The following is a 17,262-nucleotide window of genomic DNA, read 5'->3' as shown; positions in this document are numbered from 1 at the left end:
CCCCGGTGTCCTGGGGACCAATATTTGTCCCCAAGCAACATCAGTAAAAACAGGCGATCTGGTCATGATGACATTACTACTTGTGGGACATTGCTGTGTGAAAATGCTTATCCAGCATTTCTACATTACAACAGCAAGTCAACATTTAAAAAGCATGTGATTGTCTGAGTGACTTTGACAGTGTTGTGGGACTGCAAGGCTTTATTTTTATGTAAAAGCTAAATACTGCAGGTGTTGGGAATCTGAGGTAAAAACTGGAAGTGCTGGAAATACTCAGCAGGTCCGGCAGCATCTGTGGAGAGAGAAACAGTTAACGTTTCATAAGGCTATGGGCCAAGTGCTGGCAAATGGGATTAGGTGGACAGGTCAGGTGTTTTAATGCATCGGTGCAGACTCGATGGGCCGAAGGGCCTCTTCACTGTATTATTCTGTGATTCATGTCTGTGGCTCTTTACTCCATCTTGTCTTGTCTCTTCCAGGGACTGCTGTTCCTCCTCGAACCTTTCAAACACACTGTCATTAACTTGTTACTCTTCCTCTCCCCAGTGTATAGCAAGCCAGCGGAAGAGGCGACCCTGGAATTTCTCTTAACAGACTATGATTCAATCTATGGACAGAAGAAGCAGTTGGAGCTGGAGATTCAGGAGGCCTTCCTGCGTTTCATGGCCTGCACGCTGAAGGGTTATCGCTCCTACTTGATGCCAATCACTCAGGCACCGTCCGAGACCACCACTGACTCCAGTTCTCTCTTCTACCTGCAGGGTAAGTAACTGAGGAACCTGAGCTAAGTCTTGAAGGAATCTCACTCAGCCTGTCGCTCCTGTGGCCACTTCACCCCTCCCATCCCCCCCAAACCAGACATGTCGCATGTCAAACCGTGATGCTGCCTCTCTCTCCAAACCCTGTAATTTAACTGCTGTAAATCCCCCTTCATTATAACCGGCTCGGTTTCAGTGATGTCACATTTACTGGCACCTTTGTGAGAAATCCATTCTACCCTCTCCTTGGAATTCCCTCTCTCATCAGGGATATGATGTATTGTCGGAGGTTTAGGTGGGTAAGACGCACTGTTGGTGGGAATTGGGTATCATGGTGGTCAGATGGATTTAAAATACAGATCAGCCACGGTCCAATTGAATGGAGGAACAGGCTGGAGGGGCTGAATGGCCTCCTCCTGTTCCTGTGTCCCAGGCTGGAGGGGATGAATGGCCTCCTCCTGTTCCTGTCAGTATTTAGTCCCTCCTGTATCTGCTGGGGACTGGGGGGGGGGGGGGGGGGGGTGGAGAATGCTCTGTGTTGTGTTTTTGCACCAAGTATACCTCAATTCATGAGTTAAGCAGCAGCTAGTTGTGTCAGTCACCTTCAGTAAACCGCTGATTTAACCAGTGATCTGTTCAGTAAGGAGCTGATTTAACCAGTGATCTGTTCAGTAACCCACTGATTCAACCAGTGATCTGTTCAGTAAGGAGCTGATTTAACCAGTGATCTGTTCAGTAACCCACTGATTCAACCAGTGATCTGTTCAGTAAGGAGCTGATTTAACCAGTGATCTGTTCAGTAACCCACTGATTCAACCAGTGATCTGTTCAGTAAGTAGCTGATTCAACCAGTGATCTGTTCAGTAAGTAGCTGATTTAACCAGTGATCTGTTCAGTAACCCGCTGATTCAACCAGTGATCTGTTCAGTAAGTAGCTGATTTAACCAGTGATCTGTTCAGTAAGTAGCTGATTTAACCAGTGATCTGTTCAGTAACCCACTGATTCAACCAGTGATCTGTTCAGTAAGTAGCTGATTCAACCAGTGATCTGTTCAGTAACCCGCTGATTCAACCAGTGATCTGTTCAGTAAGTAGCTGATTTAACCAGTGATCTGTTCAGTAAGTAGCTGATTCAACCAGTGATCTGTTCAGTAACCCGCTGATTTAACCAGTGATCAGTTCAGTAAGTAGCTGATTCAACCAGTGATCTGTTCGGAAAGTAGCTGATTCAACCAGTGATCTGTTCAGTAACCCACTGATTTAACCAGTGATCTGTTCAGTAACCCGCTGATTTAACCAGTGATCTGTTCGGAAAGTAGCTGATTTAACCAGTGATCTGTTCGGAAAGTAGCTGATTTAACCAGTGATCTGTTCGGTAAGTAGCTGATTTAACCAGTGATCTGTTCAGTAAGTAGCTGATTTAACCAGTGATCTGTTCAGTAAGTAGCTGATTTAACCAGTGATCTGTTCAGTAAGTAGCTGATTTAACCAGTGATCTGTTCAGTAAGTAGCTGATTCAACCAGTGATCTGTTCAGTAAGTAGCTGATTTAACCAGTGATCTGTTCAATAATCCGCTGATTTAACCAGTGATCTGTTCAGTAATTAGCTGATTTAACCAGTGATCTGTTCAGTAATTAGCTGATTTAACCAGTGATCTGTTCAGTAAGTAGCTGATTCAACCAGTGATCTGTTCAGTCAGTAGCTGATTTAACCAGTGATCTGTTCAGTAACATGCTGATTTAACCAGTGATCTGTTCAGTAAGTAGCTGATTTAACCAGTGATCTGTTCAATAATACGCTGATTTAACCAGTGATCTGTTCAGTAATCCGCTGATTTAACCAGTGATCTGTTCAATAATCCACTGATTTAACCAGTGATCTGTTCAGTAAGTAGCTGATTCAACCAGTGATCTGTTCAATAATCCGCTGGTTTAACCAGTGATCTGTTCAGTAAGTAGCTGATTTAACCAGTGATCTGTTCAGTAACAAGCTGATTCAACCAGTGATCTGTTCAATAATCCACTGATTCAACCAGTGATCTGTTCAGTAAGTAGCTGATTTAACCAGTGATCTGTTCAGTAACAAGCTGATTCAACCAGTGATCTGTTCAGTAACCCACTGATTTAACCAGTGATCTGTTCCATAAGTAGCTGATTTAACCAGTGATCTGTTCGGTACGTAGCTGATTTAGCCAGTGATCTGTTCGGTCAACCGCTGATTTAACCAGTGATCTGTTCGGTAAGTAGCTGATTTAGCCAGTGATCTGTTCGGTAAACCGCTGATTTAACCAGTGATCTGTTCAGTAACCCGCTGATTTAACCAGTGATCTGTTCAGTAAGTAGCTGATTTAACCAGTGATCTGTTCGGTGATCCGCTGATTTAACCAGTGATCTGTTCAGTAAGTAGCTGATTTAACCAGTGATCTGTTCGGTAACCCGCTGGTTTAACCAGTGATCTGTTCAGTAAGTAGCTGATTCAACCAGTGATCTGTTCAGTAACCCACTGATTTAACCAGTGATCTGTTCCATAAGTAGCTGATTTAACCAGTGATCTGTTCGGTACGTAGCTGATTTAGCCAGTGATCTGTTCAGTAACCCGCTGATTTAACCAGTGATCTGTTCAGTAAGTAGCTGGTTTAACCAGTGATCTGTTCGGTAACCCGCTGGTTTAACCAGTGATCTGTTCAGTAAGTAGCTGATTTAACCAGTGATCTGTTCGGCAACCCGCTGGTTTAACCAGTGATCTGTTCAGTAAGTAGCTGATTTAACCAGTGATCTGTTCGGTAAGTAGCTGATTTAACCAGTGATCTGTTCGGTAACCCGCTGGTTTAACCAGTGATCTGTTCAGTAAGTAGCTGATTTTAACCAGTGATCTGTTCGGTAACGCGCTGGTTTAACCAGTGATCTGTTCAGTAAGTAGCTGATTTAACCAGTGATCTGTTCGGTAAACCACTGATTTAACAAGTGATCTGTTCAGTAAGTAGCTGATTTAACCAGTGATTTGTTCAGTAAGTAGCTGATTTAACCAGTGATCTGTTTGGTAAACCGCTGATTTAACCAGTGATCTGTTCGGTAAGTAGCTGATTTAACCAGTGATCTGTTCGGTAAGTAGCTGATTTAACCAGTGATCAGTTCGGTAAGTAGCTGATTTAACCAGTGATCTGTTCGGTAAGTAGCTGATTTAACCAGTGATCTGTTCGGTAAACCGCTGATTTAACAAGTGATCTGTTCAGTAAGTAGCTGATTTAACCAATGATCTGTTCGGTAAGCAGCTGATTTAACCAGTGATCTGTTCGGTAAGTAGCTGATTTAACCAGTGATCTGTTCGGTAAGTAGCTGATTTAACCAGTGATCTGTTTGATAAACCGCTGATTTAACCAGTGATCTGTTCAGTAAGTAGCTGATTTAACCAGTGATCTGTTCGGTGATCCGCTGATTTAACCAGTGATCTGTTCAGTAAGTAGCTGATTTAACCAGTGATCTGTTCGGTAACCCGCTGGTTTAACCAGTGATCTGTTCAGTAAGTAGCTGATTCAACCAGTGATCTGTTCAGTAACCCACTGATTTAACCAGTGATCTGTTCCATAAGTAGCTGATTTAACCAGTGATCTGTTCGGTACGTAGCTGATTTAGCCAGTGATCTGTTCAGTAAGTAGCTGGTTTAACCAGTGATCTGTTCGGTAACCCGCTGGTTTAACCAGTGATCTGTTCAGTAAGTAGCTGATTTAACCAGTGATCTGTTCGGTAACCCGCTGGTTTAACCAGTGATCTGTTCAGTAAGTAGCTGATTCAACCAGTGATCTGTTCAGTAACCCACTGATTTAACCAGTGATCTGTTCCATAAGTAGCTGATTTAACCAGTGATCTGTTCGGTACGTAGCTGATTTAGCCAGTGATCTGTTCAGTAAGTAGCTGGTTTAACCAGTGATCTGTTCGGTAACCCGCTGGTTTAACCAGTGATCTGTTCAGTAAGTAGCTGGTTTAACCAGTGATCTGTTCGGTAACCCGCTGGTTTAACCAGTGATCTGTTCAGTAACCCGCTGATTTAACCAGTGATCTGTTCAGTAAGTAGCTGGTTTAACCAGTGATCTGTTCGGTAACCCGCTGGTTTAACCAGTGATCTGTTCAGTAAGTAGCTGATTTAACCAGTGATCTGTTCGGCAACCCGCTGGTTTAACCAGTGATCTGTTCAGTAAGTAGCTGATTTAACCAGTGATCTGTTCGGTAAGTAGCTGATTTAACCAGTGATCTGTTCGGTAACCCGCTGGTTTAACCAGTGATCTGTTCAGTAAGTAGCTGATTTTAACCAGTGATCTGTTCGGTAACGCGCTGGTTTAACCAGTGATCTGTTCAGTAAGTAGCTGATTTAACCAGTGATCTGTTCGGTAAACCACTGATTTAACAAGTGATCTGTTCAGTAAGTAGCTGATTTAACCAGTGATTTGTTCAGTAAGTAGCTGATTTAACCAGTGATCTGTTTGGTAAACCGCTGATTTAACCAGTGATCTGTTCGGTAAGTAGCTGATTTAACCAGTGATCTGTTCGGTAAGTAGCTGATTTAACCAGTGATCAGTTCGGTAAGTAGCTGATTTAACCAGTGATCTGTTCGGTAAGTAGCTGATTTAACCAGTGATCTGTTCGGTAAACCGCTGATTTAACAAGTGATCTGTTCAGTAAGTAGCTGATTTAACCAATGATCTGTTCGGTAAGCAGCTGATTTAACCAGTGATCTGTTCGGTAAGTAGCTGATTTAACCAGTGATCTGTTCGGTAAGTAGCTGATTTAACCAGTGATCTGTTTGATAAACCGCTGATTTAACCAGTGATCTGTTCGGTAAGTAGCTAATTTAACCAGTGATCTGTTGGGTCAACCGCTGATTTAACCAGTGATCTGTTCGGTAAGTAGCTGATTTAACCAGTGATCTGTTCGGTAAACCGCTGATTTAACAAGTGATCTGTTCAGTAAGTAGCTGATTTAACCAGTGATTTGTTCAGTAAGTAGCTGATTTAACCAGTGATCTGTTTGGTAAACCGCTGATTTAACCAGTGATCTGTTCGGTAAGTAGCTGATTTAACCAGTGATCTGTTCAGTAAGTAGCTGATTTAACCAGTGATCTGTTTGGTAAACCGCTGATTTAACCAGTGATCTGTTCAGTAAGTAGCTGATTTAACCAGTGATCTGTTCAGTAAGTAGCTAATTTAGCCAGTGATCTGTTTGATAAACCGCTGATTTAACCAGTGATCTGTTCAGTAAGTAGCTGATTTAACCAGTGATCTGTTTGGTAAACCGCTGATTTAACCAGTGATCTGTTCGGTAAGTAGCTGATTTAACCAGTGATCTGTTCGGTAAGTAGCTGATTTAACCAGTGATCTGTTCAGTAAGTAGCTGATTTAACCAGTGATCTGTTCGGTAAACCGCTGATTTAACCAGTGATCTGTTCAGTAAGTAGCTGATTTAACCAGTGATCTGTTCAGTAAGTAGCTAATTTAGCCAGTGATCTGTTTGATAAACCGCTGATTTAACCAGTGATCTGTTCAGTAAGTAGCTGATTTAACCAGTGATCTGTTCAGTAAGTAGCTGATTTAACCAGTGATCTGTTTGGTAAACCGCTGATTTAACCAGTGATCTGTTCGGTAAGTAGCTAATTTAGCCAGTGATCTGTTTGGTAAACCGCTGATTTAACCAGTGATCTGTTCGGTAAGTAGCTAATTTAACCAGTGATCTGTTCGGTAAGTAGCTGATTTAACCAGTGATCTGTTCAGTAAGTAGCTGATTTAACCAGTGATCTGTTCGGTAAGTAGCTGATTTAACCAGTGATCTGTTCGGTAAGTAGCTGATTTAACCAGTGATCTGTTCGGTGAGCCGCTGATTTAACCAGTGATCTGTTCGGTGAGCCGCTGATTTAACCAGTGATCTGTTCAGTAAGTAGCTGATTTAACCAGTGATCTGTTCAGTAAGTAGCTGATTTAACCAGTGATCTGTTCGGTAAGTAGCTAATTTAACCAGTGATCTGTTCAGTAAGTAGCTGATTTAACCAGTGATCTGTTCGGTGAGCCGCTGATTTAACCAGCGATCTGTTCGGTGAGCTGCTGATTTAGCCAGTGATCTGTTTGATAAACCGCTGATTTAACCAGTGATCTGTTCGGTAAGTAGCTGATTTAACCAGTGATCTGTTCGGTAAGTAGCTGATTTAACCAGTGATCTGTTCAGTAAGTAGCTGATTTAACCAGTGATCTGTTCGGTAAGTAGCTGATTTAACCAGTGATCTGTTCGGTGAGCCGCTGATTTAACCAGTGATCTGTTCGGTGAGCCGCTGATTTAGCCAGTGATCTGTTTGATAAACCGCTGATTTAACCAGTGATCTGTTCGGTAAGTAGCTGATTTAACCAGTGATCTGTTCAGTAAGCAGCTGATTTAACCAGTGATCTGTTCAGTAAGTAGCTGATTTAACCAGTGATCTGTTCGGTAAGTAGCTGATTTAACCAGTGATCTGTTCAGTAAGCAGCTGATTTAACCAGTGATCTGTTCGGTAAGTAGCTGATTTAACCAGTGATCTGTTCGGTAAGTAGCTAATTTAACCAGTGATCTGTTCAGTAAGTAGCTGATTTAACCAGTGATCTGTTCGGTGAGCCGCTGATTTAACCAGTGATCTGTTCGGTGAGCCGCTGATTTAGCCAGTGATCTGTTTGATAAACCGCTGATTTAACCAGTGATCTGTTCGGTAACCCGCTGATTTAACCAGTGATCTGTTCAGTAAGTAGCTGATTTAACCAGTGATCTGTTCGGTAAGTAGCTAATTTAACCAGTGATCTGTTCAGTAAACCGCTGATTTAACCAGTGATCTGTTCAGTAAGTAGCTGATTTAACCAGTGATCTGTTCGGTGAGCTGCTGATTTAACCAGTGATCTGTTCAGTAAGTAGCTGATTTAACCAGTGATCTGTTCGGTAAGTAGCTAATTTAGCCAGTGATCAGTTCGGTAAGTAGCTGGTTTAACCAGTGATCTGTTCGGTAAGTAGCTGATTTAACCAGTGATCTGTTCGGTAAGTAGCTGATTTAACCAGTGATCTGTTCGGTAAACCGCTGATTTAGCCAGTGATCTGTTCAGTAACCCGCTGATTTAACCAGTGATCTGTTCAGTAAGTAGCTAATTTAACCAGTGATCTGTTCAGTAAGTAGCTGATTTAACCAGTGATCTGTTCGGTAAGTAGCTGATTTAACCAGTGATCTGTTCAGTAAGTAGCTGATTTAGCCAGTGATCTGTTCAGTAAGTAGCTGATTTAACCAGTGATCTGTTCGGTAAGTAGCTGATTTAACCAGTGATCTGTTCAGTAAGTAGCTAATTTAGCCAGTGATCAGTTCGGTAAGTAGCTGATTTAACCAGTGATCTGTTCGGTCAACCGCTGATTTAGCCAGTGATCTGTTCGGTAAGTAGCTGATTTAACCAGTGATCTGTTCGGTAAGTAGCTGATTTAGCCAGTGATCTGTTCAGTAACCCGCTGATTTAACCAGTGATCTGTTCGGTAAGTAGCTGATTTAGCCAGTGATCTGTTCGGTAAGTAGCTGATTTAACCAGTGATCTGTTCAGTAAGTAGCTGATTTAACCAGTGATCTGTTCGGTAAGTAGCTAATTTAACCAGTGATCTGTTCAGTAAGTAGCTGATTTAATCAGTGATCTGTTCGGTAAGTAGCTAATTTAACCAGTGATCTGTTCAGTAAGTAGTTGATTTAACCAGTGATCTGTTCGGTAAGTAGCTGATTTAACCAGTGATCTGTTCGGTAAGTAGCTAATTTAACCAGTGATCTGTTCAGTAAGTAGCTGATTTAACCAGTGATCTGTTCGGTGAGCCGCTGATTTAACCAGTGATCTGTTCAGTAAGTAGCTGATTTAACCAGTGATCTGTTCGGTAAGTAGCTAATTTAACCAGTGATCTGTTCAGTAAGTAGCTGATTTAACCAGTGATCTGTTCAGTAAGTAGCTGATTTAACCAGTGATCTGTTCGGTAAGTAGCTGATTTAACCAGTGATCTGTTCGGTAAGTAGCTGATTTAACCAGTGATCTGTTCGGTGAGCCGCTGATTTAGCCAGTGATCTGTTCGGTGAGCCGCTGATTTAGCCAGTGATCTGTTTGATAAACCGCTGATTTAACCAGTGATCTGTTCGGTAACCCGCTGATTTAACCAGTGATCTGTTCGGTAAGTAGCTGATTTAACCAGTGATCTGTTCGGTGAGCCGCTGATTTAACCAGTGATCTGTTCAGTAAGTAGCTGATTTAACCAGTGATCTGTTCGGTAAGTAGCTGATTTAACCAGTGATCTGTTCAGTAAGTAGCTGATTTAACCAGTGATCTGTTCGGTAAGTAGCTGATTTAACCAGTGATCTGTTCGGTGAGCCGCTGATTTAACCAGTGATCTGTTCAGTAAGTAGCTGATTTAACCAGTGATCTGTTCGGTAAGTAGCTGATTTAACCAGTGATCTGTTCGGTGAGCCGCTGATTTAACCAGTGATCTGTTCAGTAAGTAGCTGATTTAACCAGTGATCTGTTCAGTAAGCAGCTGATTTAACCAGTGATCTGTTCGGTAAGTAGCTAATTTAGCCAGTGATCTGTTCAGTAAACCGCTGATTTAACCAGTGATCTGTTCAGTAAGTAGCTGATTTAACCAGTGATCTGTTCGGTGAGCTGCTGATTTAACCAGTGATCTGTTCAGTAAGTAGCTGATTTAACCAGTGATCTGTTCAGTAAGTAGCTGATTTAACCAGTGATCTGTTCGGTCAACCGCTGATTTAACCAGTGATCTGTTCGGTAAGTAGCTGATTTAACCAGTGATCTGTTCGGTAAGTAGCTGATTTAACCAGTGATCTGTTCAGTAAGTAGCTGATTTAACCAGTGATCTGTTCGGTAAGTAGCTAATTTAACCAGTGATCTGTTCAGTAAGTAGCTGATTTAACCAGTGATCTGTTCGGTGAGCCGCTGATTTAACCAGTGATCTGTTCAGTAAGTAGCTGATTTAACCAGTGATCTGTTCGGTAAGTAGCTGATTTAACCAGTGATCTGTTCGGTAAGTAGCTAATTTAACCAGTGATCTATTCAGTAAGTAGCTGATTTAACCAGTGATCTGTTCGGTGAGCCGCTGATTTAACCAGTGATCTGTTCGGTGAGCCGCTGATTTAGCCAGTGATCTGTTTGATAAACCGCTGATTTAACCAGTGATCTGTTCGGTAACCCGCTGATTTAACCAGTGATCTGTTCGGTAAGTAGCTGATTTAACCAGTGATCTGTTCGGTAAGTAGCTGATTTAACCAGTGATCTGTTCGGTGAGCCGCTGATTTAACCAGTGATCTGTTCAGTAAGTAGCTGATTTAACCAGTGATCTGTTCAGTAAGCAGCTGATTTAACCAGTGATCTGTTCGGTAAGTAGCTAATTTAGCCAGTGATCTGTTCAGTAAACCGCTGATTTAACCAGTGATCTGTTCAGTAAGTAGCTGATTTAACCAGTGATCTGTTCGGTAAGTAGCTGATTTAACCAGTGATCTGTTCAGTAAGTAGCTGATTTAACCAGTGATCTGTTCAGTAAGTAGCTAATTTAGCCAGTGATCTGTTCAGTAAGTAGCTGATTTAACCAGTGATCTGTTCGGTGAGCCGCTGATTTAACCAGTGATCTGTTCAGTAAGTAGCTGATTTAACCAGTGATCTGTTCGGTAAGTAGCTAATTTAACCAGTGATCTGTTCAGTAAGTAGCTGATTTAACCAGTGATCTGTTCGGTAAGTAGCTGATTTAACCAGTGATCTGTTCGGTAAGTAGCTGATTTAACCAGTGATCTGTTCGGTAAGTAGCTGATTTAACCAGTGATCTGTTCGGTGAGTAGCTGATTTAACCAGTGATCTGTTCGGTGAGCCGCTGATTTAACCAGTGATCTGTTCGGTGAGCCGCTGATTTAGCCAGTGATCTGTTTGATAAACCGCTGATTTAACCAGTGATCTGTTCGGTAACCCGCTGATTTAACCAGTGATCTGTTCGGTAAGTAGCTGATTTAACCAGTGATCTGTTCGGTGAGCCGCTGATTTAACCAGTGATCTGTTCAATAAGTAGCTGATTTAACCAGTGATCTGTTCGGTAAGTAGCTGATTTAACCAGTGATCTGTTCGGTGAGCCGCTGATTTAACCAGTGATCTGTTCAGTAAGTAGCTGATTTAACCAGTGATCTGTTCAGTAAGCAGCTGATTTAACCAGTGATCTGTTCAGTAAGTAGCTGATTTAACCAGTGATCTGTTCGGTGAGCTGCTGATTTAACCAGTGATCTGTTCAGTAAGTAGCTGATTTAACCAGTGATCTGTTCAGTAAGTAGCTGATTTAACCAGTGATCTGTTCGGTAAGTAGCTGATTTAACCAGTGATCTGTTCGGTCAACCGCTGATTTAACCAGTGATCTGTTCGGTAAGTAGCTGATTTAACCAGTGATCTGTTCGGTAAGTAGCTGATTTAGCCAGTGATCTGTTCAGTAAGTAGCTGATTTAGCCAGTGATCTGTTCGGTAAGTAGCTAATTTAACCAGTGATCTGTTCGGTAAGTAGCTGATTTAACCAGTGATCTGTTCAGTAAGTAGCTAATTTAACCAGTGATCTGTTCGGTAAGTAGCTGATTTAACCAGTGATCTGTTCGGTAAGTAGCTAATTTAGCCAGTGATCTGTTCGGTCAACCGCTGATTTAACCAGTGATCTGTTCGGTAAGTAGCTAATTTAGCCAGTGATCTGTTCGGGCAACCGCTGATTTAGCCAGTGATCTGTTCGGTAAGTAGCTGATTTAGCCAGTGATCTGTTCGGTAAGTAGCTAATTTAACCAGTGATCTGTTCGGTAAGCAGCTGATTTAACCAGTGATCTGTTCGGTAAACCGCTGATTTAGCCAGTGATCTGTTCGGTAAACCGCTGATTTAACCAGTGATCTGTTCGGTAAGCAGCTGATTTAACCAGTGATCTGTTCAGTAAGCAGCTGATTTAACCAGTGATCTGTTCAGTAACCCGCTGATTTAACCAGTGATATGTTCAGTAACCCGCTGATTTAACCAGTGATCTGTTCAGTGAGTAGCTGATTTAACCAGTGATCTGTTCGGTAACCCGCTGATTTAACCAGTGATCTGTTCAGTAAGCAGCTGATTTAACCAGTAATCTTTTCAGTAACCCGCTGATTTAACCAGTGATCTGTTCAGTAAGCAGCTGATTTAACCAGTGATCTGTTCAGTAAGTAGCTGATTTAACCAGTGATCTGTTCAGTAACCCGCTGATTTAACCAGTGATCTGTTCAGTGAGTAGCTGATTTAACCAGTGATCTGTTCAGTAAGCAGCTGATTTAACCAGTGATCTGTTCGGTAAGCAGCTGATTTAACCAGTGATCTGTTCGGTAAACCGCTGATTTAACCAGTGATCTGTTCAGTAAGCAGCTGATTTAACCAGTGATCTGTTCAGTAACCCGCTGATTTAACCAGTGATCTGTTCAGTAACCCGCTGATTTAACCAGTGATCTGTTCGGTAACCCGCTGATTTAACCAGTGATCTGTTCAGTAAGCAGCTGATTTAACCAGTGATCTGTTCAGTAAGCAGCTGATTTAACCAGTGATCTGTTCGGTAACCCGCTGATTTAACCAGTGATCTGTTCAGTAAGCAGCTGATTTAACCAGTGATCTGTTCGGTAACCCGCTGATTTAACCAGTGATCTGTTCAGTAAGCAGCTGATTTAACCAGTGATCTGTTCAGTAAGCAGCTGATTTAACCCCACTACCTCTCCACTATCAGGGTTCCTGAAAAGCCGCGATCGAGCCAACCAGAAGTTCTACACGTTAATGACCAAGACCCAGCTGTTCACCCAGTTTATCGAGGAATGCTCTTTTGTCAGTGACAGGCACTCCAGTCTCGAGTTCTTTGATGGTTGTGTCGAGAAGGTTAGCTCATTCCACATTATGCCAGAATACAAACCCTTCTTTCTCACCCCCACTTTGACAGGTTTTTTTTGTCGGGATCTTGCTGTGCACACTGCTTGCGAGATTATAGCAGTCACTGAAGAATAATTCATTGTGTGAATCACCCTTGAGATGTCGGCGAGCGATGTTGCCATTGCGTTTGAGTTAAGAGCTGATATAAACTGGATTAACCAGATGGAGAAACTGATGAGCTTTGCTACCCTGGCTTGACCTCAGTCCTTGCTGTTGTCCCTCACAGGTGGATGTAGAGAAGATGGACAGCGTCCGCCTGATAGAGTTGGATGAGTCACAGCGGAGTGAGCACACCGTTTTCATCATGCCTCCTGAGGTCCCTCAGACACCAGACGGCAAAGAGCCTCCTCGGTTATATAGGTATATGCCCCCAGCACCACACCCTGGGATCTCACTGTGCCAGTTTACTGCCCTCCTCTCCTAAAGGTCCTGGATGTGGTTTCATGGTGACAGCAACCCTCTCGTACCCTGCTGCTCCCAGTCAGGGGGATGAAATTGGCCCATTGCCTTGGGCAGATCATGCAGGGTGTCTGCTGCTGCTCACTGTTGTCCTGTGACTCTCGCTGGAGTGTGTGCACGTGTAGGTCAGGAGCACGTCATTGCAGTGAGGACAAGATTGGGCTCGGCTGTGATGCCTCCACATTTGAATGTCCTGTGACAACTCACTGTTTAGACTCGCTAAGGTGAATTGGTTGCCTCCTGTGGGATTGTTCATAGCAATGAGCACCTTCAGGGGCGGAGTGGGGGCTAGTGAGTTGGGTGGGGGGTGAGTTGGGTGGGGGGGAAAGTTAGAGAATCGATAGATTGATAGCAATAACTCAAGGACAGAGAGGCTTTGTGTAAACAGCCAGTGTCCCCCCTCATGACTGACCTTTCTTTAACATAACTTCCCCACACAATACTGTTTCTGTTTAGAGCCATGCCAATATTTCAGGGCGGAGTGGACGAGTTCTCACCAATGTCCTGGTCAATGCCTGTCCTTAACTAGCATCTCGGGGGAGAGTGGACTAGCAATGGACTGGTTGGGCCGAATAGCCTGATTTTGTGCTGTATATTCCACGTAACTTCTCCCCTCCTGGGAAATGCATCCCAGACGCTGGTTGGCAGAGTTGAGGGTGTCCCTGTGGGTATCGCTGGCACTGATTCTTAGTACAGCTGCAACAAAATGTGTTCTTTACCTGTTGCTTCGACTCTTCTTTACTAGTTCTAAACTATTGGAGATTGTGTGGTGTGGTAAGAAAAGCTGTTTACCCAGATAGGGCAGGAGATTGTGTGGTGAACCCTGCGGGGATATGTCCAGCTCGAGAGTCCCTAGGGTCTGCTCCATTGGTAGAGGGCTTCGGTGAGACTCCACCTGGAGTACTGTGTGCAGGACATCAGGAAGAATATACTTGTCTTAAAGGCAGCACAAGGATGGTTCACTGATTGCTGAGATGAGAGAGTTGTCCGATGAGGAGAGACTGAGTAAAGCAGACTTCTACTCGCTAGGGTTTGGATGAATGAGAGATGATCTCATTGGAACATATAGGACTGTGAGAGGGCTTGACAGGGTCGGTGCTGAGAGGCTGTTTCCCTCTGGTGACTCTAGAAATAAGGTGCACAGTCTCAGGACATTTAGGACTGAGATGAGGAGAAATTTCTTTACTCAATGGGTTGAGAGTCCTTGGAATTCTCTACTGCAGAGGGCTGTGGATGTTCAGTCACATATTCAAAACAGAGGTCGATAGACTTTTGGGCATCGAGGGACATGGCAGGAAAGTGGAGCTGTGATGGAGAATCAGGCATGATGGTATTGAATGGGAGAACAGGAAAGTGGAGCTGTGATGGAGAATCAGGCATGATGGTATTGAATGGGAGAACAGGAAAGTGGACCTGCGATGGAGAATCAGGCATGATGGTATTGAATGGGAGAACAGGAAAGTGGAGCTGTGATGGAGAATCAGGCATGATGGTATTGAATGGGAGAGCAGGAAAGTGGACCTGCGATGGAGAATCAGGCATGATGGTATTGAATGGGAGAACAGGAAAGTGGAACTGCGATGGAGAATCAGGCATGATGGTATTGAATGGGAGAACAGGAAAGTGGACCTGCGATGGAGAATCAGGCATGATGGTATTGAATGGGAGAACAGGAAAGTGGAACTGTGATGGAGAATCAGGCATGATGGTATTGAATGGGAGAACAGGAAAGTGGACCTGTGATGGAGAATCAGGCATGATGGTATTGAATGGGAGAACAGGAAAGTGGACCTGCGATGGAGAATCAGGCATGATGGTATTGAATGGGAGAACAGGAAAGTGGAGCTGTGATGGAGAATCAGGCATGATGGTATTGAATGGGAGAACAGGAAAGTGGAGCTGTGATGGAGAATCAGGCATGATGTTATTGAATGGGAGAGCAGGAAAGTGGAGCTGCGATGGAGAATCAGGCATGATGTTATTGAATGGGAGAACAGGAAAGTGGAGCTGTGATGGAGAATCAGGCATGATGTTATTGAATGGGAGAGCAGGAAAGTGGAGCTGCGATGGAGAATCAGGCATGATGTTATTGAATGGGAGAACAGGAAAGTGGAACTGTGATGGAGAATCAGGCATGATGGTATTGAATGGGAGAGCAGGAAAGTGGAACTGTGATGGAGAATCAGGCATGATGTTATTGAATGGGAGAGCAGGAAAGTGGACCTGCGATGGAGAATCAGGCATGATGGTATTGAATGGGAGAACAGGAAAGTGGAGCTGTGATGGAGAATCAGGCATGATGGTATTGAATGGGAGAGCAGGAAAGTGGACCTGTGATGGAGAATCAGGCATGATGGTATTGAATGGGAGAACAGGAAAGTGGAGCTGTGATGGAGAATCAGGCATGATGGTATTGAATGGGAGAGCAGGAAAGTGGACCTGTGATGGAGAATCAGGCATGATGGTATTGAATGGGAGAACAGGAATGTGGAGCTGTAATGGAGAATCAGGCATGATGGTATTGAATGGGAGAGCAGGAAAGTGGACCTGCGATGGAGAATCAGGCATGATGGTATTGAATGGGAGAGCAGGAAAGTGGACCTGCGATGGAGAATCAGGCATGATGGTATTGAATGGGAGAGCAGGAAAGTGGACCTGCGATGGAGAATCAGGCATGATGGTATTGAATGGGAGAACAGGAAAGTGGAACTGTGATGGAGAATCAGGCATGATGTTATTGAATGGGAGAGCAGGAAAGTGGACCTGCGATGGAGAATCAGGCATGATGGTATTGAATGGGAGAGCAGGAAAGTGGACCTGTGATGGAGAATCAGGCATGATGGTATTGAATGGGAGAACAGGAAAGTGGAGCTGTGATGGAGAATCAGGCATGATGTTATTGAATGGGAGAGCAGGAAAGTGGAGCTGCGATGGAGAATCAGGCATGATGTTATTGAATGGGAGAACAGGAAAGTGGAACTGCGATGGAGAATCAGGCATGTTATTGAATGGGAGAACAGGAAAGTGGACCTGTGATGGAGAATCAGGCATGATGGTATTGAATGGGAGAGCAGGAAAGTGGACCTGCGATGGAGAATCAGGCATGATGGTATAGAATGGGAGAACAGGAAAGTGGAACTGTGATGGAGAATCAGGCATGATGGTATTGAATGGGAGAGCAGGAAAGTGGACCTGCGATGGAGAATCAGGCATGATGGTATTGAATGGGAGAACAGGAAAGTGGACCTGCGATGAAGAATCAGGCATGATGGTATTGAATGGGAGAGCAGGAAAGTGGAACTGTGATGGAGAATCAGGCATGATGGTATTGAATGGGAGAACAGGAAAGTGGAACTGTGATGGAGAATCAGGCATGATGGTATTGAATGGGAGAGCAGGAAAGTGGACCTGCGATGGAGAATCAGGCATGTTATTGAATGGGAGAACAGGAAAGTGGACCTGCGATGGAGAATCAGGCATGATGGTATTGAATGGGAGAGCAGGAAAGTGGACCTGCGATGGAGAATCAGGCATGATGGTATTGAATGGGAGAGCAGGAAAGTGGACCTGCGATGGAGAATCAGGCATGATGGTATTGAATGGGAGAACAGGAAAGTGGAACTGTGATGGAGAATCAGGCATGATGTTATTGAATGGGAGAGCAGGAAAGTGGACCTGCGATGGAGAATCAGGCATGATGGTATTGAATGGGAGAGCAGGAAAGTGAACCTGTGATGGAGAATCAGGCATGATGGTATTGAATGGGAGAACAGGAAAGTGGAGCTGTGATGGAGAATCAGGCATGATGTTATTGAATGGGAGAGCAGGAAAGTGGAGCTGCGATGGAGAATCAGGCATGATGTTATTGAATGGGAGAACAGGAAAGTGGAACTGCGATGGAGAATCAGGCATGTTATTGAATGGGAGAACAGGAAAGTGGACCTGTGATGGAGAATCAGGCATGATGGTATTGAATGGGAGAGCAGGAAAGTGGACCTGCGATGGAGAATCAGGCATGATGGTATTGAATGGGAGAACAGGAAAGTGGAACTGTGATGGAGAA

At 43.7% G+C, this 17,262-nt stretch overlaps 1 protein-coding gene across 1 annotated transcript in view; it reads left to right on the top strand.

Moving 5' to 3' along the window:
• LOC137356908 (DENN domain-containing protein 4B-like) overlaps positions 1–17,262 on the top strand; it is a 106,120-nt gene that overhangs the window by 61,676 nt on the left and 27,182 nt on the right. The window contains exons 12-14 of the mRNA XM_068022746.1: positions 547–762; positions 12,544–12,689; positions 12,967–13,100. Coding sequence (XP_067878847.1) covers positions 547–762; positions 12,544–12,689; positions 12,967–13,100 — 496 coding nt within the window. The remainder of the gene's footprint in view (positions 1–546; positions 763–12,543; positions 12,690–12,966; positions 13,101–17,262) is intronic.

The sequence above is a fragment of the Heterodontus francisci genome, chromosome 46 (assembly GCF_036365525.1).
Source record: "Heterodontus francisci isolate sHetFra1 chromosome 46, sHetFra1.hap1, whole genome shotgun sequence".
NCBI classification, from domain to species: domain Eukaryota; kingdom Metazoa; phylum Chordata; class Chondrichthyes; order Heterodontiformes; family Heterodontidae; genus Heterodontus; species Heterodontus francisci.
This window is presented reverse-complemented; position numbering and strand designations above follow the sequence as displayed.